This window comes from Erinaceus europaeus, chromosome 6 (genome assembly GCF_950295315.1).
Source record: "Erinaceus europaeus chromosome 6, mEriEur2.1, whole genome shotgun sequence".
In the NCBI taxonomy this organism is placed as follows: Eukaryota; Metazoa; Chordata; class Mammalia; order Eulipotyphla; family Erinaceidae; genus Erinaceus; species Erinaceus europaeus.
Genome location: NC_080167.1, coordinates 56,315,653 through 56,340,922, shown reverse-complemented (window position 1 = coordinate 56,340,922; position 25,270 = coordinate 56,315,653). Strand labels below are relative to the sequence as shown.

Here is a 25,270-nt window from a genome sequence, read left to right as displayed (position 1 = left end):
TATATTCATCCAGTCATCCACTGGTGGGTATCTTTATCCACACATCCATCCTCAGCCACTTGGGTTGTTTGCACATCATGCCATTAAAATGCTTTGCTATTGTGAAGACTGCTGTAATGAACTAGGAAAGCATATAACTGTAAATTAGTGGGGTTCAATTAGTTGGATAAATACTCAGAAGTGCGGTTACTGTATTAAAAGGATAGTTCAATTTTTATTTTTTTGAGAACCTGCCATACTGCTTTCTATAGTAAACGGGCTGAATTAATACATTTAACACCAACAGTGTATGAGGACTTTCTTTTTCTCTACATCCTCACCTGCTTTTCTTAATTTTTGATGTCTAGATGACAGTCATTCTCACTGGTATAAAGTAAAACCTCATTATGCTCCATTTGCATTTCCCTAGTGATAAATTATGTGCAACATCTTCCCATGTGTCATCTGGTCACCTGTATGCCTTCTTTGGTGAAATCTATGACACTTCTTAAGTCAGTTTTCCAGTTCATTGTTTCTCATAGCACATAGCACCACTTGGAATCAAATATAGTTTTATGTGTTTAGTGTCTTTCTCCCTCTGTCAGATGTTAAGTTCTATGAATGCAGAGATTATTGTTTTCAGTGCTGTCTCCCTGGTGCCTAAGAACATTTTTGGCACAACAGAGGGGCGTGATGTAGACTTGTTTATTGGAGAAATAAATAAATGAGCTAAGAACAAGTTGATGATGTTTTTTCAAAATACCATAGGCTCTATAAAGACTGTTTACATTTTTATTGGAATCAAATGAAACCAATTGGTTATGAAAATGATTTATGAATAACACTCATAATCTGGTTTCTCATAATGGAAGCTTACAAATAATGAATATGCAAAACTCTTGAATGTAAGATCCATTGAAAACAAAACTGCAAAAGCAATTAAAGCAGTGTGGGCAATAAATGAGGGTGAGTTTGCACACTAACAATTACCATGAAACAATTAAAACTGCAGTTTTTTATAGATTTATATTATAGCTACAAATCTTCTCACTAGAACTACATAATTAAATACTATCCACAGTTCAACTAAATATTGTATTGATCTCTAATTTTACATTATATATATATATATATATACAAGACAAAAAGTTTACTGAGTACTGTAAATACAAACCAGTCAAATATAAATTACATGAGATTAAAAATACAGCTTGTATCTTTCCCCGTTGTCAACTACTTTTATTACCTTTGGTTCTAAATCTAGAATTTGCAACTATAGACACAGTGGTATGTGGATTATCCGTTGACAACTAATTAATCTCCTGAAAAGTTATTTTTATTTTAGCACTTTCAATCCCAGAGGTCAAGTTTATTGGAAAATGTCAATTACTGAATCCACATTCACTTTCTTCCCTCTTCCTACACCCTGTCATTCTCATATTACACCATAATCTGGACTTGGAAATTTACTCTGAGGTTTTTGTAGCTGTTCATAAGGGATACATGACCAGCAGGATGAAGTTCTGCCAACCATTTCAAGGTCCCTTCAATTCTTATCTTGCACAAACAGGTTATGTTAAATTGGCCAGACGCTCAGATAGTAGAAAATGAAGTTCAAGTCTCAAGGCCATTGCAGTTAAAGTTATAATTAGCATCCACTTTGGATTCCAGAGGCTTTAGACAATTTCTTTGTCAATTTTCCTAAATTAGTAATGGGGGTTAATGAATAGTTATTGCCTCTTAAAAAGTAGCTAGGAGTTAATAAGACAAAAAAGGTAACTAGGTCCTTAGTTTTTTTTAACTAGATAATAAGTACACATAATTCAAACTCTTATTAAAAGATTATTTGTGTTTGAGGGATCTTTATAAATTGGAATAAAGCAAGTCAATCTAAAATATTCACAGATTATTCAGAATGTCTGAACTCTGAATCACAGCATGCAATCTTTATAAAAATGTGACAGGAAATGTATTCAAGAGCCATTGTTACTGTAGAGTAAGCGATTAAGTACACTCCTATTTAGTTGCAGTCATGAATCTTGATGTTTCTCATACTTAATACTTTGGTAAAGTCTAAACGTTACTCTTCTCAATGAGCATAATGTACATGCTCACGTTTGGGGGACAGCAGTAGCTAGTTCTTCCTGTAGACCTCTAAAAGATTTCTCTAATATTAGAAAAAGAGTTTAGTTTTATTGTACACCTTGCTATGAGAATATGTATCCATGCTTTTATATAATTGTTAGTATTTGCATAATAAATATATAAATAGATAGAAAGATATACAATAGAGCCAGTAGAGCAGTAATTGATCAGAACTGATCAGTAATTGATCAGAATGCTTTCAGTTTCTGTTACTATTTTTTTGAAAATTCATTTTAAACTTACATACAGTGAAATTCATGCTTTCCATTTTTATGAGATTTTGAAATAACATGAGCTGTAGCCACTCCATCAACATTTCATTTATTTTAAAAAAAAGTGTTAAATCTACAAATAAGAATTTGCTTTGATTGTACAGTGAATATCACTATTTTTCTAATTTCAATTTCCAAAATTGTTCATTTCTATTACATAGTCACACAATTGGCTTTTTACTAACCTTGTATCCCCCAACTATGATAACCTCATTCACCAGTTCCAGACACTTGAAAAATAACAGTTCTATGATGTTGTATGCACAGTAATGTGATCTGCACACTTGAGCAGGTTTTTTTTTTCTGTTTAAATTGCATGCCTTCATTTATGCACCTTAGTTTACTACACTGTCTAGACTTTCAGGTATGCTGTTGAACAAAAGTACCCCTCCTACCCTATGGTTTTGTTAATGAATCCTTTCTTAAATAAAAAAAATTTTAAAAAAAAGAGTAGAATTCCTATGACTACAGAATGTGAGCTCAGACCTACAGGGACATAGAGGTTACACAGGCTCCTGTGCTAAATATGGGCCCCAGATCAAATCAATGGCGGTTACAGTTGACAATATTTATAGACTTTTCCCATATTTCGGAACTACTCTCTTTCCCTGATCCAGCTTTCTAGTCCTATTTCCAACTATGACACCATCTCCCCAGGCAATACCTTCAGCCCACCTGAAGGTTAGCTGCCGGGCTCAGGTCAAAATTAGTAAAGTCATGGGTCTCTTGGAATATACCTAAAATAGACCTATTAGGCTTTTCCAAAATGGAGACCCCAAATCTCACCTGCTATATATAGTCTTACCTTTAAATTCCTGATTATTAAACGATTTGTTCTGCTTTATATCTTAATGCTTTTTCAGTCACTAAGTTGCAGATGCTACCATGATGCCAACCTGACTTCACTGAACAGATGATTTCATCAATGTATCCTGGAACCCCATCTCTACAGACCCCTGCCCCACTAGGAAAAGATAGAAACAGGCTGGGAGTATGGATTGACCTGCCAATGCCTATGCCAGCGGAGAAGCAATTACAGAAGCCAGACCTTCCACCTTCTGCACACCATAATGATGCTGGGTCCATGCTCCCAGAGGGATAAAGAACAGGAAATCTTCCAATGGAGGGGATGGGATACAGAGCTCTGGTGGTGGGAATTGTGTGAAATTATACCACTCTTATCCTATGGTCTTGTCCATCATTATTAAATCAATTAAAAAAAAAAGAGTAGAAATCCTTGCTTTGTTCTCAATGTTAGGGATAAAGCCTTTATTTAACTAATAGGTGTAGTTTTAGTTGCTGAATTTACATGCATGCCCTTAATTAAAATCCAGAGTCTGATGAATCTTTTTTTTTTAATTTATTTATTTATTCATGAGAAAGATAGGAGGAGAGAAAGAACCAGACATCACTCTGGCACATGTGCTGCCGGGGATCAAACCCAGGACCTCATGCTTGAGAGTCCAGTACCTTAGCCACTGCACCACCTCCCGGACCACCTGATGAATCTTTTTATGATGACTACATATAGAATTTTGTCAAATGCTTTTTCTGTATGTACTGAAATCATCACATGCTTTCCTTCTGTAAGTTCTTAATTTGGTAAATTACAATCATTGCTTTCCAAACATTGAGTTAATTGAGTCAGTTTGACATGTTCTAGATGATTATCAAGGATTATTTATTTATAAATTACAGAATACCATTTTAATACATAATTAATACCATTTAATACATAACTAATACCATTTTAATACATAATTAAACTGTATGTGTATATGTGTGTATATTATATATTTTCCAGTAGTTTCCCTTTTTTGTAATATTTGGTCAGATTTTGGTGTTGGGGTAAAACTACCCATACAGAATAACTTGAGGGCTGGGGAGACAGCATAATGTTATGCAAAAAGACTTCCATGCCTGAGGCTCTGAAGCCAAAGGTTCAATCTCCAGCACCATCAGAGCTGCTGCTCTGGGTCAGCCAGAGCCGCTCTGGGTCGGTCCTTGTTCTGTATTGCCCTCATTAAAATAACACAAATAAAATACTAAAAAACGTGGAATAAATTAAAATGGATTCCCTTCACTTGTACGTTGGGAAACATTAAATACGGAAATGGTGTTATTTTGTCCCTAGATAGTTGATCTATTCATCACTAAAAATATGTGGTCCTATAACTTCTTTCAGTAAGATTTTAACTCTGACTTTGATACTAAACTGTTCATGTTATCATTTCCTTCTCAAATTATTTTTGATTGTGACTTTCAAGAAATATACCTTTTTAAAAATAAATCTGTGAAGAGAGAGCTATTTGTACTGTTCCTTTGTTACTATTAATTATCCTTCGAATAGCTGTAGAGTAGTGCAAGCCACTATTACATTCTTTAATTATATACATCTCTTTATTTCATATTATTTATTTATTTACTATTGGATAGAGACAGAGAACTTGAGAGGGGAGGAAGAGATAGAGAAGGAGAAGAAAGAGGCACCTGCAGCCCTGCTTCACCACTTGTGAAGCTTTCCCTCTGCAGGTGGGAACCAGGGGCTTGAACCTGGGTCCATGTGCACTATAATATGTATGTTTAACCAGGTCCACAACTGCCTGGACCCATATACGTCTGTTTATACAAAAATTTTTCTAACTATTAATTTCCCTCAAAGCACTCATAACTGTAGCTGTTATATAAAATTTAATAAATTATAATTTAAGTTTTATTCAGCAAACAAATTATTGACCATTTCAAATTATTGTTTTAAATACATAAAATTCCATTGCACATATATGTATATAACATATTCCTGACATGTCTGGTCCACAAATATTTTTTCCTACTACACAGGTTGCCTTTTCATTTTATATTTTATATTGTTGATGATTTCTTACACTATGCAGAAGATTTTCAGTTTGATATAGCCCACATGCTTATTTATTTTGCTCTTGTAACTTGTACTTTATTTTAGGTGTCATATTCAAAAAAATTGTTTCCAAGAACAAGGTCAAGGGACATTTTCCTTTTATTTTATTCTGATAGTTTTACAGTTTGACATTTATGTTTAAGTCTTAAATCCATCTTAAATTACTTTTAATGATTGATGTAGGAGACTGAGTCCATTATTGTTCTGCACATGGTTATTCAATTTTCCCAGCACTATTCATATAATGACTTTCATTTCCACATTGAGTATTCTCAACTGTTTGCCAAATATCATTGATCTCATAGTCTGGATTCTATTTCTGAGATTTCCATTATGTTCATATTGGGGTGTGTGTGTGTGTGTGTGTGTGTGTGTGTGTGTGTGTGTGTGTGTGTGTGTGTGTGTGTGAAAGAGAGAGCGTGCGTGCGTGCGTGCATGCTTGCGTGCGTGCGTGCGTGCATGTGTGTGTGTGTGTGTGTGCATGCCAGACCCACACTGTTTTGTGTGCCATAAAATTGTAACATAGTTTATAATTGCAAATCATTATGCCTCTCCTCTGGCTTTGCTCTTCTTTCTCATAATTACTTTGGTTATTCATGGTCTATTGTGGTCCATCAAATTATAGGATTTTTTTTCTATCTCAAATTCTTTAATTCTTGGCTTATCCTTTTGTTGTGCATGTTCTAGTGATTCATGTGACAGGTGCATTTAAGTCTCCTGGTATAGGAATTGGGTCGGTAGCATCATGGTTATGCAAAGGGGCTTTCACAGGCAGTGGCATCCCCAGTTAAGCACACATAGCACTAAGTGCAAGGGCCCATGGAAGGATCCGGGTTTGAGCCCCTAGCTCCCCACCTGCAGGGGGGATGTTTCACAAGCGGTATGGCAGGTCTGAAGGTGTCTATCTTTCTCTCTCCTTCTTTATCTTCCTCTCCTCCCTCAATTTCTATATGTTCTAGCCAATAAAATAGAAATATGGCTGCCAGGAACAGCGGGCTTATAGTGCCAGCACTGAGCCCCAGCCATAATCCTGGAAGAAAAAAAAAACAAGCAAAAAAGCTGGGGGGGCTTTCATGTCTGAGATTTTAAGGTCACATGTACAATCCCATGAACCACCATAAGCTAGGGTTGAGCAGTGCTCTGGTAAAAAAAAAAAAACATAAATAAATAAAAATAAAAGCAAAGAATATGATGGTTTTGATGAAAATGTGAGGAATCTGTAGACATACAATCAAACTTCAAACACACACGTGCGCGTGCGCGCACACACAACACACACACACACACACACACACACACACACACACGGCCTCATCATATAATGGTGAACTTGTTTATTTCTTCTTTTGCTCCAAAGTTTTCCAACACATATTTTGGAGTATTGTTGGTAGGTGCATGTATACATCAGAGCATTCTGTCTTTATCACTCTGTATTTTACCATTCTGTATCCCTCTCAATACATTTTTATGGCCTGAAATACATTTTATATCAATGTAAACATCCCAGCATCTCTTTAATTACTGTTTTATCATATATCTTTCTGAACTTTTATACTACAAATTAACTTATATCACTATATGTCACATGGATTTTTCTAGTTAAAACATAGTTAGTTGTCACCTTTCATCCAATCTGACAAACTTAGACATCTAAAAGAAAAATTTATAACACTCATATCTATTGTGATTCTTGCATGTTTATAATTACGACAGTAAATCTATTCATTTAAATTTTTGCCAGTATGGAGCCTCATGCTAGTATGATTTCACTGCTCTACTCATATTTTCATTCAGAGGAAGAGACAGTGCCAGAGCTAGAGGAGACATCTCAGTGTTTTTGGAGCTTTGTCACTCAGACAGAGACAGAGAAGAGAGGATGGGAGAAACCCCATAGCACCAGAACTTCCACTGGTGCCAAGGCTCCTCCCATGTGGTGCTGATGCTCAACCCTGGTCAGCTATCTGTCTGAATCTCTTCTCCTAAGAACATCAGTCACATAAAATTAAGGCCCATCAGTATAACCTCATTTTAATTATTCACTTTCTGAAGATTTGAGCTTCAACATTTATGAATTAGAGGAACATCCCATTCAGTCCCTACTAGTCATAAGAAAAGCAATGCCAGCATTATGTTCCTATATGGCATGTGTTATTTATCCTTGGACACTTTCAATACCTTTTTAATAATTGTTGATTCTTAGAAGTTTTATGGTGATGTATCTCAGCATGTTTTTTTGTCTCAGTTTTCCTGGCTGGGAGTTGGTGGCACACCCACAGACTCATGGTAGCCATAAAAACTGACGAGGGTGGAAGGGGGGAAACAGCAAGCAACACCAGCATTGGTGGAAGAGATGGCAGAAGGCAGAAGCTTTTACTATTGTTTCACTGGGAACAAATTAATGAGGCAAGGAATCTGGCTTAGAGTCAGCGAGTCTGAATAATTCAGAGATCTCTAGGACAGAAGGTCTATCACTAGGTGTCTAGTATTTCGCTATTACAAGCTGAATTGATATTCAAACCTTCAGACGTCACAATGTGACTACATTCAGAGATACACTCTATAAAGAGGTACTGCAGGTAAGAAGAGGTCACCAGGGAAGGCCCTAGTCCACTGTGTGTCTTTCTAATAGGAATTCTGGACACAGACATACACAAAGGAAAGGCCTTGTCAAAAAACAGGGAGGTTATGACTGACCATCTACAAGCTGAGAAGGAAGACTCAAAAAGATCTAAACTGTGGAGATGCTGATGTCCATATCGCTGAGAAAATTAATTCCTTATTTTTAAAGACACATCACTCAGTCTTCAGTTATGGCAGTCCTAGGAAAATCAACATGCTGACCTTGGGGTGATCAGGACAAGTATAGACTGAACTGGAGGGTAAGAGTCAGCTGAGGTGGTAGGAGGTGTGGATTCTGGATTGGTTGGTTTGCACTTAGAAACTATTTGGCAAGATGAACTATTGTACTATCTCTAGGAACCATCCAAATCTGTCAGAGACAGTCCTTCCTAAGTCAGCAAAGCTGTTAGCTATAAAAACATCAGAATACAGAAAATAAAAGGCATGTTTGTTAGAACTTTCCCCTAGTTTCCAAAAGAAAAAGAAAGAATACAATTTTGAAGACACACTGGTTTGAAGACATAAAACAATAAATAAATCTTGTCAGGTAACCTGAATATCTTACACAAGGGAGACTTTCTATAAATCAAAATGACCTCTCAAAAGACAAATACATTAGGACATTCACTGCCCAGTATTACTCATTTCCAAGTACTATAATTCTGCTAGAATATGACAAAAACCCAAGTTTCTACTAAAATATGGCAAGTGTTTGACCCCGAGTAATTCTTCTCAGGTAAAATCACATTAGACAGACTAAAGACCTAACTTCATTTCTAATTGAAACCAAAACCTAAAAAAAGGCAGTATTCCTAGAATAAATATAAGAACAACTAAAAATATTCTCATGATATTTATTTAATCTGCTTTTCATGGGATGGCACACATGGAGCTCAGAGTGTTAAGAATGAATTCAAAATTCCAAATATGTGAAATCTAAATAATTGTGTGTGCTTTTTTCCAATAATTTACTCAATATATACTTATTTAGTGCTTGCTTTGTACCGGGGGTCGACAAATAAGATGCTAGTGACCATGTGCCCTCAAAATTCAACATTTAGTTGTATAGATAAATCGATAGTGTAGAATAAGGATGCTGAGAATGTTTTGTAATAGAAGAGTGACCAGAAAAGATAGACTTTAACTCAGTCTGGAAAGGGAAGTACAAAAGTATAAGGACACGCTAAAAAAATAAGTGAGTGGGTTTATGCCTAGGAATAAAAATTATGAGACTGGGTATCAGCAAAATAGTTCACTTGGATAGTCTGCACTTTGCCATATATGAGCTAGGTCCAAGCTCAGCTCCACTTCACTGAACGAAGTTTCAATGTTGTGGCGTCCCATCTTTCTCCCTCCCTCTCTCTGTTTCTATTTAAAAGGGGGGGGAATGTTACATGAAATTTGTAAAGGAAGAACAGTTTGCAAACATACACCCAAGACCTCTGACAATTGGAAAAGTCTAGTCAATAGCTTATTTCATTGCTTTATTCTCCTTTGAGGATAATTAGTTAGACTGGCCTATCAAAAGGACTGAGTATGATCATTTTATTTGACAGAAACCAATTTATGGAGAAACTATAAAAGTGATAATATATAAAGACATTGTTTGGGGTCAAGGAATAGATGTTTCATTAAAAATCAGAGGAGAACCAAGGGAATAGTTAAGAGTCAGAGTACAAAACTTACATGGCTGAGGCCACAGACTCAATCCCTAACACTGCCATATGCCATAACTCAGTATTGCTCTTGTTTCTCTCTCCTCCCTCTCCCTCTCTCTTTCCTCTTTCTTTCTCTCTCTCTCTCTCTCTCTCTCTCTCTCTCTCTATCTCTCTCTCTTTCACACACACACACAAACATGCAAACACATGTGGAAAATATTTTAAATTATGCATACCTGGACTGTGCTCTGAACCTAAGACAACATTATCAGAAAATATACTATGGGGAACTAGATGAGATTTGAATAGCAGAACCATAAGCTTCCCTCTGACAAATTGAACAAGTGTCATCTTATTTCAGTGCAAAGGCAATGGGGTTATATTTTAGAAATTTACTTCTTGGAATGGGAGGGCATTATAGTATCTTCATCTAAAGCTCTCTATATCAACTAATCTTAATTCCATTTCTTCTATAGTGAGCTTACCTGATGTATAATGAACACTAATGCTACAAAGGTAAGAGACTTTTATGTGTGTCATTGTTCCAAAAGCTGTCACCAAATGCTTCTACGTGTTTTTGTTTGTTTGTTTTGGTTTTGGTTTTGGGTTTTTGTTTTTCTCACCAGGATTATTGCTAGGGATTTAGTGCCTGCATGGCTTCACTGTTTTCAGTGGTCACTTTTTTCCCTTTCATTTTGATAGAGGATTAGAGACAAGGAAAAACAGAAGGACAGAAAGAGAGAGAGACCTGTAGCATTATTCTACTGTTCTTGAAGCTACATCCCTGCAAGATGGGGACTGGCGGCTTAAACTCAGGTCGTTGTACATGGTAACACATGTGCTCTACCAAGTATGCCACCATGTGGTACACATCATCAACCTGTATAAAACCCATTTTGGTCTGGTTGGCAATGGTTATATGATGGTAATTTCTAATCACACCAACAGGAGAGCTGTTTAAACATACAGTACAGACAATTTTTATCAAGACTTTTTGGTCTTGGGAAAACCAACCCATCTCAACCCTTCTGTTGTTGAAACAGTGTTTACCAAAACTGCTACACTCTTGTACCAAACTGAAACTTGAACTCCTCCCTTAAAGACATTTTTATTCTTCCATCTACTAACATATAGTATTTGAAAATAAATAATTGAAAATGAAATGTATGTCTTCTTGCTTGATTCAGCTTAGTTAATTTTATCATAAGCACATAATCATTTCTTGACACCAGGGTTATAATTGGGATCAATTCTTGCACAACTGCATAGCTCCCAGTGGCTTTTTTTTTTTTTACAGAGAGTAAGAGACAGAGAGAGATAGAAAAGGGAGGAAGGATGAACAAAGGGGATCACCTGTAGCACTGCTCCACTGCTTTTGAAGTTTCCTCCCTGCAGATAGGACCAGAGGTTTGAAACAGGGTCCCTGCACATAGTAACATAAGTGCTCTGCTAGGTGTCCCACCACCCAGTCCCTAAATTATGATTTTAATATTTTCTTACTGAGAACAATGTGAAAATGGAACTCAATATTATTCAGTTAATGTAACCAGAGGGTCAATATGGATAACTTTTTAGATCTGATAGATGTGGTTTATAAATGTTGCTGTTTCAGTCTAAACAGAAAATAGATTACAATGAGTACGTCTCTCTATTTGTGACTTTCACTAGAATAGTAAAATTGACTCCCCCAAAGACCACTTAATGTCTGTGGAATTCAGTTTTCCTCAAATTACCCAGAAGCTCCAGAGTTGTTCAGGTAAGATTTAATTAGTCAACGTAAATACTGCTGTAAGGTTTCATATCATATCAAAGACTAAATGACCCTGTATATATTTCTATGACATCAAAGTCAGTGAAGAACTGTCTATCCTTACTTCTAGCATAAGGCTAGTCTGTGTCATATAGCATATTAGGACAATAGTAAATAGCCCACTCTAAAACATCAGACAAAAACATAGAGCAGATCAGTCACTCCAGTGTCCTTAAGTTTTTAAGCTGGACTAATTTAGTTTTCCCAGTTTGGATCAAGATGAGTAAAACTCTTACCATTTGCAGGCAAGCAGCCTGAACTGAAAGATATATCATCAATAGCTAGAACTTCATCCTGTTTATAGGTTGGATTTACTTTACCTTGAAAAACAACCTGCACACACAGAAAAACAAAATAAATAAAAATATAAACAAGGAATATCACTATCTCACAATATTTTTTGTATGTGATATGTTTAATACAGTATTCAGAGAACTTATTAGTTTTGTCAATAAAATTCATTATCAATTTTAAACAGGCAAAATTATAGAGGTTGTAAGAGAAGACATCAACATAATGTGAAAATTAAGGGCATTGTCAGAGTCCCAGGTATTATTTGAGGCTCAGTAAGCAGTAGTGTCCATTTCTAATTTTGTCACTGCATATATGATAAAGCATATAGATTTTCAGAATCTTTTTCCATTCTAATTTTGATATGAGGGCATAACTTGTACTTACTGTACTTCTTACTGTACCCAATTGCACTTTGTAATTACCTTTTTATTATTATATTGGGATGGTTAATGGTTTACTGTCGGGTTGCGTCACAGGGGAGAAAGAAGATACCAGGAATTTGTGGCAGTTTGGGAACACAAATCTTTATTCACACAGACGCCCCAGAGTTGGGTGAGAGCACAGCGGTTTGGGCCATGTGGAGCTAGCAAAATGGCTGTCTCCCACTATGCCCACCAGCCCTTCTCCAGGTCTGGTCACAGAAGAGAGAAGAGCAAAGAGAGTAAAAGCGGAAATACGAGCGGCTTTTATGGGAGGATTCTGGAAGTGGCAAGTCGGGACGGGATTGGCTAGGAAAGGGGTGGAGAGAGGCAAAGGCATGCTGGGAAGGTGGAAGAGTCCTTAGCAACTGTTGCAATGGTTTTAACTGAATTAGAAATACCTTGAGGGGATAACGTGGTGGATATCTGTAAATAATGCCTGCATGGAAATATAGTGCTTTGTGGGCCCTGCCAGTGTTCAACCACATCTGCACAATTCCCCAACAGTTTACAGTATAGTCTCTAACACATAGACATAACCTCTCATCTTCCCTTGATTGGTGTCTAGGTGCCACTTGGTTCAATATACATAAGTCAATAAATGTGATTTGCTACATCAACAAAAGGTAATCAAAAAAATGTATGATCATCTCCATAGATGCAGAGAAGACTTTTGACAAGATCCAAGATCATGAGAAAAACATTACAAACATTGGGGATAGATGGAAAATTCCTCAAACCAGTAAAATCTATACTCAGCAGTCCAACAGTCAACATTATACTTAATGGAGAGAAACTGAAAGCTTTCCCTCTATAGTCAGATACAAGGGAGGGCTGCCCAGTGTCTCCATTAATATTTAGCATAGTCTTGAAACTCCTAACCATAGCAATCAGACAAGAGAAGAGATTAAAAGGATACAGATTGAAAAAGAGCAAGACAAACTGTCATTATTCACAGATGATATGATAATAGTATACACAGAAAATCCAAAATAATACAGTAATAAACTCCTGGGAATTATCAAGCAGTATAATAAAAGGGCAACTATAAAATCAACATACAAAAAAATCAGTGGCATCCTTCTATACAAACACCAAAACAGAAGATGAAGAAATCCAGAAATTGATTCCATTCACTACAATAGCAAAAGCTATCAAATATCTATGGGAAAATCTAACAAAGGAAGTAAAAGACCTTTATACTAAAAACTATGAGATGGGAGTCGTGCGGTAGCACAGTGGCTTAAGCGCACGTGGCGCAAAGTGCAAGGACAGGTGTGAGGATCCTGGTTTGAGCCCCCGGCTCCCCACCTGCAAGGGTGTTGCTTCACAAGTGGTGAAGCAGGTCTGCAGGTGTCTATCTTTCTCTCCCCCTCTGTGTCTTCACCTCCTCTCTCCATTTCTCTCTGTCCTATCCAACTACAACGACATCAATAACAACAATAATAACTATAAAAATAAAACAACAAAAGGGAAAATAAAAAAACATTAAAATAACAAAAAAAACAACTATGAGACATTTCTCAAGAAAAACAGGAAAAATGCAAAGAAATGGTAAGACATCCATGCTTATGGATTGGAAGAATAAACATCAACAAAATGATTATTCTGTTTCACAGTCCTACAGAGCAAAGCCTGCAAACAGCAAACATGCCATTGCCCAGAAGTATGTGAATGACCAAGATAAGCTCAAGCACAAATTTTCAAGGACAAGACAAGATATATAGTCAACTCTGTATCATGGATGTCTTGCACAGGCTAGAAAATTGTGAAATAAGTTGCATTCACCTGGATTGTGCTCACACATCATCATCTGTGCTTAGATACTACGGGCTCATTCTATTTATTATTTACTAGTTTGGTACCAAGCCTCCATCTGTATCTCTATTCATTAGCATTTTTGCAACTGTGCCCCATTTCTGCTTCTGGTTCTTTAAATTTTGTTGACAATTTCCTCTGGAATGTCTATGTACTTTCCTTCTACACATTACAATTCTAGACACTGACTAGAAAATGACTGTGCACAGGTTTCTTATTATAATGACTGAATGTCAGAGGAAGACCTAGAGAGGATTTGAATTGTTATGTGGAAAACTAAGAAATGTGAACAGGGGTAGATGGCATAATGTTTATGCAAATAGACTCATTCCTGAGGCTCCAAAATCTCAGGTTCAGGGTGAATTCACCTTCTTTACCTCATCTTGGATGGAGCTTGAAGATACCATGTTAAGTGAGATAAGTGAGAAATAAAAGAACGAATATGGGATGATCTCACTCATAGACAGAAGTTGAAAAACAAGATCAGAAGTGAAAACACAAAGCATAACTTGGACTGGAGTTGTTGTATTGCAACAAAGTAAAAGACTCCAGGGTGGGGGGGTAGGGTTCAGGTCCTGAAACATGGTGGCAGAGGAGGAGCTAGTAGGGGTTGTATTGTCATGTGGAAATGTTATGCACGTACAAACTACTGTATTTTACTGTTGACTGTAAAATATTAATCCCCCAATAAAAAAATTAAAAAAGAAAAGAAAATGACTTACTGTGCTAGATAGCCGTGCCACCGCTGCATCAAGAGAAAGTACTCTGATACAGTGAGTATGAGAAAGTTGGAACAATAACTACTCTCCAATTTCCAAATCCTTAAATCAGAAGAAAAAAGCTAAAAAAAAACAGGGTGATGGTTCAGCACCTTATGCGTATGAGACCCTGATTTAACCACAGACAACACTTGAAAGTAACAAAAACAAAACAAGCTACATAGATGGTGGATTGGTTCTCTGATCTCTCTCCTGCTTTTGTTTCCCCTTTTGCTGCCCTTGTTTTACTGTTGTAGTTATTATTGTTATTGTTGTTGATGTCATCATTGTTGGATAGGACAGAGAGAAATGGAGAGAGGAGAAGAAGACAGAGAGGGGAAGATAAAGACAGACACCTGCAGACCAGCATCACTGCTTGTGAAGTGACTTCCCTGCAAGTGGGGATCCGGTGGCTGGAACCGAGATTCTTACTCTGGTCCTTGTGCTTAACCCGCTGCACTACCGCCTGACTCCTGCTCCTGCTTCTTTCATAAATAAAATAAGGGGGGTTGGGCAGTGAAGCACCAGGCTTAGCACACATAGTACAAATCTTAAGGATCACAGTCTGAGCCCCTGGATCCCCACCTGCAGGGGGTGGAGGGGTTGCCTCACAATCAGTGAAGCAGGTCTGCAGGTGTCTATCTTTCTCTCCTCTCTATCTTCCCCTCCCATCTCAACTTTTCTCTATTTTACCCAAAAAAAAATTGAAAAAAAAAATGGCCACAAGAACATGGATTCGTAGTGCAGCCAATGAGCCCCAGCAATAATTCTGGAGGCAAAAATAAAATAAAATAATAATAAAAAATTGGTCCCAGAGGTAGGTCATTAGGGTCCAGGCCCCACATGCATGAAGTCCTAGGTCTGGTCCTCAGCACCACATAAAATAATAACAAATAAAAGAAAATTGACATGCAGGTGGCAGATGTTATCACACCTTCACAAATGAAAAATAGTGATATCAGAGGTTTAACTCATGACACATTAAAGTTGTGTGCACTCAATAGTTTGCAGTAGCTCAATAAGTGAAGCAAGCAAGTAGACCTAAAAAAGATAACATAAAGTACCTAATCAATAGTTTCTATTTAAACCTAGATACCGTCTTCACCTACTTCCTATTTCATTTCCTTCAATTACTCTAAGTCTAACCTTATGAGATAAAGTAAGGACCACAAAAGCTGGATAAGGGCAAGAGACCGGCACACTTTAATGATGGCCCTTTGAGTCACTACCAGGCCACCCCATCGTGTGGGGCCCCAGTCAGGGAATCCTGGAATTCCCACACAGATATGATGGGCCTAGACCTATAACAGATCCCTCTCTCCACCATCAGTGGTCATCACCATCAGGAACAACATCATAAACCCTCTTGAGGCCTCTATAGGACCTTGCCCTCAGTGTAGAATGGTGGCAAAAACTGTTCCACTCTCTGAAGGGAGGCTGGGTCAACATACTCTGCCACTCAAGGAAGACTGGACCTTAAATGAGTGCAGCCTAAAATGTTTCTAGTTATGCCATGGAACGCAAGCTCAGGTCTACAGGAATGCAGAGGTTACACAGACTTCTGTGCTGAATATGAATAGACAGGGGGCCCAGATCAAATTAATGGGGTTTACAGTTAATGGCATTTATATACTTTTCCCACATTTGGGAGCTACTCTCTGCCCTAATCCAGCTTTATAGTCCTATTCTCAACTCTGACACCATCTCCCCAGGCAATATATTTAGCCCATCTTTACTAATTTTACAAAAATTAGTAAAGTCATAGGCCCCTTGGAATAAACCTAAAATAAACTTTGTAGCTCCTTCCAACATGAAGACCCCAAACCCCATCTGGTATATTCGTACCTTTAGGTTCCTGATTATTAAACAATTCTTTATAAAAAATAGGGAAGCTTCCAATGGAGGGGGTGGGATACAGAACTCTGATTCTATGGAATTATATCCCTCTTATCTTATAACCTTGTTGATAATTAATAAATCACTAATAGAAATATAATGGAGACACATATGAACTATGGAACCAACTGTCAATAAGGAGCCTAAAAATGTCATCCTTCCTTCATGCAAAACCTTACAAAGGCAGGTTCATGTTGGAAAAAGCCTATCAAAGCTTGCTGTGTAGGAATGGTTTTGTATGAGAACAGTACCTCATAGTGAGCAAAGCATATACTGAAATCAGTATCTTATGGTCTAGATCCCAGTGACTCCATTTAACAGTAAAAAGACTGGAGAAATTACTTACCATCTTTTTTTTTTAAGATACTGATAAAAATAATGCACTGGCACACCTAGTTAAATGCATGTGTTACCTTGAACCTGCACAAGGGTTCAAGCCCCTCCTCCCCACCTGCATGAGGGAAGATTCACAAACAGTGAAGCAAATACTGTAGGTTTCTCTCTGTCTCTCTCCCACTCTACCTCTCAATTTCACCCTGCCCTATCAAATAAAATAGAAAGATGACAATAAAATAATAATAATAATAAAATTAAAAAAAATAATCTATGATGGGACCAGGAGGTTGATCACCAAGTAGAGTATGCACCTTGCCATATACAAAGCCCTGTGTTTAAGCCCTGGCACCATGTGGGAGCACCATGAGCAACAGCAGGGGATCTCCTAGTATGGGTGGGGTGGTGGGGTGCTGTCTTTCTCTGTCTCTCCCTCTTTCCTCTCTCAAAAAACAAGAATAGAACATTGTGCCAGGGAGTAACACTTGTGAGGCCCTGACTTTATTTCCTGATAATATAAATAATAATAATAAAATAATATATGATATAATAATAACAACAACAATAATAATTATCAGTGAACTAAGGTTGATGAAAGCACTAATAAATTATTGCACTAGAACTCATGACTATAGTAAATAAGTTACAGCTAGCATTATTACAGTTATTAAAATACTTAAGCTACCATTGAATGGTGTGTTCATAGATTATCCATTGATTGTGTTTACAGATTGTCCATTGATTGTCCATAGATTAGTGTTTTACTCTTCTTAAAGCCCTTTCACACAGATGAATCCCCAGCTCTTGCAGAGCCAAGCATGTGCCTGAGGTTGCCATATTTACAGGAAAGTAAAAGTGTTAATCAGTCACTAAAGTCTATTTTTCTCCACACATACCTCAAACCCATTCATCCTCTGCTTCAGCTGTCAGCCAGGCTGATGGAACACTAATTTACATCACAAACGTCAGCCTCTCTCCTGAGCTTCAGCCCCTGTCCCTACTTCCTGCAGGGCCTGCTCACTCAGATGACATGAAGTCACTTCTAATTTATAATGTCTTTTCTCCTCAAAACTGACCTCTTACATATACTTCCACAGCACTCCCAGGGGACTGGCACCCTTCAATGTTCAGAGCTCCAAAATGACTTTTGGGACACCTTTCTCTTCTAGTCTCATGCCCAATCAGTCAAGACTACTTAGAACACTCTTTTCTTATTACATGTATATTCACTCTTTCATCTTCAAACCTGATTTATAATGTAGTAGCTTCTTACCTGCAATGCTGTGGCTGTTCATCAAAGTTTGTAAGATATATGCTATATATAATATATGCATTATTAGTAGTACTATTATATGTATATAATATATGCATTAGCTTTGCAGAAATGAAAAAAAATAATTGTGTGAAAATTGGCTGCCATTTGTAGGGACTGCCCTCCTCACTGAAGAAGACTGGGTATCCTGCCCTGCCACTTGAAGAATACTAGTCCTGAAATGAGTGCAATGTGCAACATTCCCAGCCGTGACCATGAACTGTGAGCTCAGACTAACAGGGATTCAGAGGTTACACAGCCTCCTTTTGTTAAATATATATACATATACATGCACATACATGCATGTACATGTACATACACACACACACACACACACACACACACACACACATATATGCCCTGGGTTGGGTGAATGGGGATAAACAGGTAATTTTATTCATACTTTTTTCCCCAAGTGTGGGAGCTATTCTCTGCCCTAATTCAACTTTCTAGCCCTATTCTCTACTCTGACACCATCTTCTCAGATAATATTTTAATCCAACTCCACGTTAGCTATCAAACCCAAGCAAAAACTAGGATAGTTGTGGACCCCTAGGAACATACCTAAAATGGACTTACTAGTTTCCTTCCACTCTAAGATCCCTATTCTCATATCTCTGTTTTTATTTTTTTGGTTCTTCTTCATTAATCATTTTGCCCTGCTTTCTATCTTGCCTCCTTTCAGCCACCACACTGCAAACGCCATCATGATTCCATCCTGACCTCTCTGGACAGATAACCTCACCAATGTATCCTGGAACCTGGCCTCTCCAGAGCCCTACCCCACTAGGGAAGGACAGAAAGAGGATAGGCATATGGATCAACCTGCCAATGCCCATGTCCAGCAGAGAAGCAATTACAGAAGCCAGACCTCCCACATTCTGCACCCCAAAAAATTCTTATCCATACTCCCAGTGGGGAAGAAGTATTAGGAGGATCATATCTAAGAGGGCTCTGAACTTCAGCTCATCAGGACTCTGAGAGAAAAGAGGAAAAAGGGGAGAGACATTTGGATGCAGTAATGGGTGTATGTGTGATTTGGAAAGGACGAGAAGATGGGACCTTAAAAAATGGGCAAATATATACAAGTATAAAAATAAGAGTTAACCCATATCTGTAACCATGGAAAAACTTCTCTAGCTTACAATGAAGGGATTAGGAATTCAAAAGCTTGGTGGTGGGAATGGTGATTTTATACCCCTGTTGACATGTCATTTTGTAAATCACTATTGTCACTAAAAGAAAAAATGGCTGCAACTTAGAGGTTACACAGGCTGTGGTGCCAAATATATATATGGCCCGGATCAGGTGGATGGAGGTTAATAGTTACTTTTATCCACAGAAATTTTTTTCAAGAACGGGAGCTACTCCCTGCCCTAATCCAACTTTCTAGCCCTTTTCTCTACTCTGACACCATTCTCTCACACAATATTCTTATCCAACTTCAGGCTAGCTACCAAACTCAAACAAAACTACCATAGTTGTGTGCCCCCAAGAACATGCCTAGAACATGGTTTTCCTAGCTTTCTTCTAGTCTAAAACTGCTAATTTCATCTGCTGTAATCCCACTTTTTGATTCTTGTTTATTAACCATTTTGTTTCAACTTAGATCATGTCACTTTCCAGACACCAAGTTACAGATGTTACCATGTCTCCATCCTGACTTATCTGGGCAGATGACCTCACCCATGTGTCCTGGACACATCTCCAGAGCCCTGCCCCACTAGAGAAAAGATAGAAACAGACTGGGGGTATGAATCGACCTGGGAGTATGAATCAAGATTGTTTTTGAGGTGCAGAAGGTAGGAATTCTGGCTTCTGTAATTGCTTCTCCAGTGGGCAAGGGCAACTTATTCTATTTCTTATTTTTAAGTATTTTAAAGAATGTATTGTCTTTTATTTTTAATCTTTTACTTTATTTATTTTGAATAGATAGGAATTAACAGAGGAGGGGTGATAGAGAGAAAAAGAGAGAGACACAGCCCTGCTTCACCACTTGTGAAGCTTTCCCCCTGCAGGTGGGGTCCAAGGGCTTGAACTCAGGTCCTTTCACATTGTAATGTGTGTTTAGCCAGGTGTACCATCGCCTGGCCCCTGTCTTCTATTTCTGTTAAGAGTGTCTTATAGTGTTGATAATAGTCAAAAACTAAGAACAACCTAAGTGTCCATGAACTGTTGAGTGGACAAAGAAAATGTGGTCTATATACACAATGGAAAGTCACTCAGCTACTAGAAAGATAAAATCTTACCATTTGCAGAAACATGGATAACCCAGAGGGTATTATACTTAAATAAGCCAGACAGAAAAAGGAAAACACTATGTATACACAACAACCACAAATGGTACATAGAAAAAAAACATATTAAATAACACAAAAAAAGACTTTTCGACTATAAGTCAATCACCAGCCACCAAATGAAAAAGGAAATAAAGAGGAAAATTGGGAAAACTGAATAGTGGAAAACAAAATTAGACTTTTAGTGGCAAACTTAATGTAATGTGTTTACACATGCTGCATTTCAAAAAAGTCATCTGAAACTTATATGTTATGTAGTGGTACCTCAATAAAGAATGAACAGATAAAAATAAAATATAAAAATTCTTCAGAGTATGACTTTGAGAGTATGAAATCTTTGAGAGTAGAATTTGTAAATAAAAAATTATATTTATGGAGGATCAGGCGGTAGTGCAGCAGGTTAATAAGTACAGGAGGCTCAAAGCACTATAACCATTGTAAGGATCCCATTTCGAGCCCGGGCTCCTCACCTGCATGGGGTCTCTTCACAAGCAGTGAAGTAGGTCTGCAGGTGTCTATTTTTCTCTCCCCTCTCTGTCTCCCTTCCTCTCTCGATTTCTCTCTGTCCTATCCAGCAACAACGACATCAATGCAACAATAACAACAACAACAAAGGCAACAACAAGGGCAACAACAAAGGCAACAAAATGGAAAAAAAATGGCCTCCAGGGTTAGTGGATTTGTGGTGCAGGTACTGAGCCCCAGCAATAGCCCTGGAGGGGAAAAAAAGGCCACCAGAAACAGTTGATTTGTAGTGCAAGCACCGAGCCCCAGTGGTAACCCTGCAGGACAAAAAAATAAATAAATACATTTATGTTTAGCAATTACTTATCTTTTGTCCATAAGAATAAAATCTGTTGTTTTTGAATAGAAAGCTGTTGAAAACTCTCTCGCATGTCTAGGTGGACTATCAAATAAATTATCAGTAGATTATTTATTTACATATTTACAGCATCATAGAATTCAGGTACTCATTTAGCTTAGAATCTAAACAGAACTTGAAAATCATATTCAGTGACATACCTCAGAATACACTATTCATTTCTGCCTAACGATAAAATCTTAGAGGGAGGTGAACTCCTTTCAAGTACAAAAATTGAGGGTGGGTGGGATTGGGAAGACTTCACCTGGATTTGGGACAAAATTTCTGTGATGTTTAGCCTGTTTTATTCATTATCACCATAAACATTTTTGGATAATAGTAAAATAAATGGTTGTATCTGCAATTTTGAAAAATATGATTTTATTAATCAGCATCATATAATGAATAGCCATTATTTGTTTTTAATATGTTTATTCATTTATTTACTATTGGATAGAAACAGAGAGAAATTGTGAGGAGAGGAGAAGATCGAGAGAGAGAGAAAGACACCTGTAACACTGCCTCACTACTCTTGAAGCTTTTCCCCTGCAAGTGAGGACCAGGGCTTGAACCTTTTGCACTCTGAATCCTTGAATCCTTTTGCACTCTGATGTGTGCATTTAACCAAGTGTGCCATAATCCAACACATCAAACACAAGGAAAATGAAGTCCATTCACAAATTCTGTCGAATTTGTTTTTCTTTTTTTCTAATTCACTTTTTTTTTTTAACCAGCTCTGGCTTAGGTGGTGTAGGAGATTGAACCTGGGACCCTGAACCTTAATTATGAGTATCTCTTCCCATAACCATTATCATTATGTTATGTATCCCTGTCCAGGCTTTTTCTTTTCTTTATTTTACTAATCCTTGGGATAACTGAACATTAGGTTTAATGAAAAAAATAGATCCTACCATAATTCAGTAACTAAATGTGATATGAAATTAAACTATTTCGGGTTCTAATCTGATGTGGGATTTAGTACACTGTTTCATGTTCTAAAACCTTGTTTAAACAAAGGGTAACAGTCTTTCTGAGAACCTTCAGGAAGGGTCAATGAGGCAATATATACAAATGTCTAAATCCAATACCTTCCACATAGCAAGTTCCAGTAAGTACTATCTGCCCTTACCCCTTAAGCATCTTCACAAACTTTCTCAAATACAGCCATCTAACAAAGATGGTGCATAAGCACCATTCCTTGTTGGCAAAGACACATTCTGTCAGAAATTCACATGCTTTGATTTTATTAAAGAATGGACACTAATTTGCAATGCAGGAGATGAAGCCCCCCAAAGTTAAAACCACGTTCAGAAACTGTCTCAGAAACCCCTGCTAATCAAGAGTCCAATTGGGACTGAAAGCTTCTATTTGGGTATTTCTAAAGGAAGCATGGATGGCTTTAAAATAATCAGAAGTTAGCATTAGAGGGAAATTTCAGGAAATGGAATCATTCATCTAAGTTGATGAGGCAGCAGATAGTGTCTGGAGACACTGATTACAAAATGTCCTTAAATAAGCCTCTTTCTAAAGCTTTTTAGGGATGAGCTACTAGCACAGCACATCTCGGGTCCCCGCTGAACAAAAGCAAAAGAACATCTGCTCACTTGCTGACAGGATGGAACAAAACATACCTGCGATCTTAAAGATTGGTGGGGCCAAAGGACCCCAAGAGAGTCATGTGGCTTCCTCGTTTTTTTCTCACAAAGTCTTTAAGGCAGAAATACTGTTTGCACGTCAGCAATAAAGTATTTCAGGAAACAAATTAATATACTACACATGCATCTACTTTGGTTGAAGCTACTGATGCATTTTAAAGCACTCCAGTGAATAACCTGTCTGCCTCAGCTACAGCTGAACTGCCCTGGAGATGGGAATCTTATGTTTTTTATTTAGCTGCTGCACGTATTTAATCACCAGCCTCCCCCACAAGGTGCCACATGGGAATGGGCATCTGAGCAAAACAAGGATGTTATTTGAAATGGCATAACTATAACAGGGAGTAGGTTCCAGCTCTACCCAACGTCCAAATTTCTACTGTGCAACCAGTAAAGACCTTGACCTTGTGGATGTTCCATTGGCAGAATACTGAACAGGCATACAAGAGGCTCCCAGTTCAATTCCTAGTGCCACATGTAGTGAAGTGGTGTTCTGGATTCTCTCTCTCTCTCTCCCTCTCCCTCTCCCTTTCCCTCTCCTTCTCCCTTTCCCTTTCCTTCTCCCTCTCCCTCTCCCTCTCTCTCTTTTCATAAATAAATTCTTTAAATCCCTTGAGGTTAGCAATATAGCTCAACCTATGGGGAGGGGATCCTGCTTTTCCATATGTATGATCTGGGTTCAAGCCCCTGATACACTACATGAAAATATTAAGAAACCAGGGCAAAAACCTAGGTGTAGTGGTGTCACTCCCTCTCTGTCTGTCTCTTTTATATGAGAAAGTCAACCCAGAAGAAGGATACCTCAGTGAACAAGACAATCAAATAAATAAATAAATAAATAAATAAAAACAACACCATAACTCAACCAACACACAAGCCAACAACAAACAAATTTAAGTTTTAAAACTGAGCAGAGGACATGAATATATTTGTCCAATGAAGGTATACAAATAACCAACAGGTACCTGAAAAAGGCATTTAAAATAATAAACATCAAGAAAATAAACAAACACCACAAAAGATGCTGCCCTGTTAGAATGGCTACTATTAAAAAAGGTAAAAGGAAAAAAAAAAAGGATAAACAAATGGAACTACATCAGATTTAAGATGTAGATATCAGAAGTAAACATATTGGATGAAACTTCTACAAGGGTACAAAGCTAACCAAGCAGTTGGAAAATTACTCAAAATAAAAGACATGGAAAAAAACAGATGAATAAAGAAAATGTGGTGTATATATGTACTGGAATCATTCAGCCAAACAAGAATGAAATCCTGTCATTTGTGATAACATGACTAGAACATGGAGGACATCGTGATGAGTGTCATAAGTCAGAGAAAGGTGCATTGTAAGCTTTCACTTATATACTCAAAGAAATACAGAAGAGAATTGATACAAGATCTATTGGTGGGGGAAATAGGAAATTATGAAAGATGTAACTTCCAGCTATAGGATAAATCAACTTCTAGAGGTGAATATGGTTTTCAACATTTGTATATTGTGCTAGAGAGACAGCATAATGGATAAGAAAAATACTTTTATGCCTGAAGCTCTGAGGCTTAGGTTCAGTCTCCATCACCACTATAAGCCATTACTAAGCAATGCTCTAGTCTCTGTCTCTGTCTCTCTCTCTCTCTCCCTCCCTACAGGGTTATCACTGGGGCTCCGTGCCAGCACTACAAATCCACTGCTCCTGAAGGCCATTTTTTCCATTATTTTTTATATGACAGGAACAGAGAGAAATTGAGAGAGAAGGGGGAGATAGAGAGAGGGAGAGAATGACAAACACCTACAGACCTGCTTCATTGCTTGTGAGGCAATCCCCAACCCCTGAGGGTAGGGAGCCAGGGGATCAAACCGGGATCCTTGTGTGGGTGTTTGTGTTTCATACTATGTATATTTAACCTGCCCCCCTCTTTCTCTCATTAAAACAAACAAATAAATAAATAAATATTTTCAATAGTTTATTATAAAAGTTGCTAAGAGTAGATTTGATTTGATTTTTCTTACCACCAGTGGTATAACTAAGACCTGGCACCTGTACAGCTCCACTATCACCTGTGCTCATTTCTTTCTCTTTCTTTTTGATAGAGAGTGAGAGACAGATAAAAACAGAATTTGGGGTGAGAGAAAGAGAGACAGGAAAAGGAGAAGCACCTGCAGCACTATGCCACCATTTGTGACGCTTTCCCTCTGCAAGCAGGGACCATGGGTTTGACCCCGCA

The 25,270-nt window shown here is 37.7% G+C and overlaps 1 protein-coding gene across 1 annotated transcript in view; it reads right to left on the bottom strand.

The window, feature by feature from the left end:
• MALRD1 (MAM and LDL receptor class A domain containing 1) overlaps positions 1 to 25,270 on the bottom strand; it is a 580,642-nt gene that overhangs the window by 520,017 nt on the left and 35,355 nt on the right. The window contains exon 5 of the mRNA XM_060192257.1: positions 11,637 to 11,733. Coding sequence (XP_060048240.1) covers positions 11,637 to 11,733 — 97 coding nt within the window. The remainder of the gene's footprint in view (positions 1 to 11,636; positions 11,734 to 25,270) is intronic.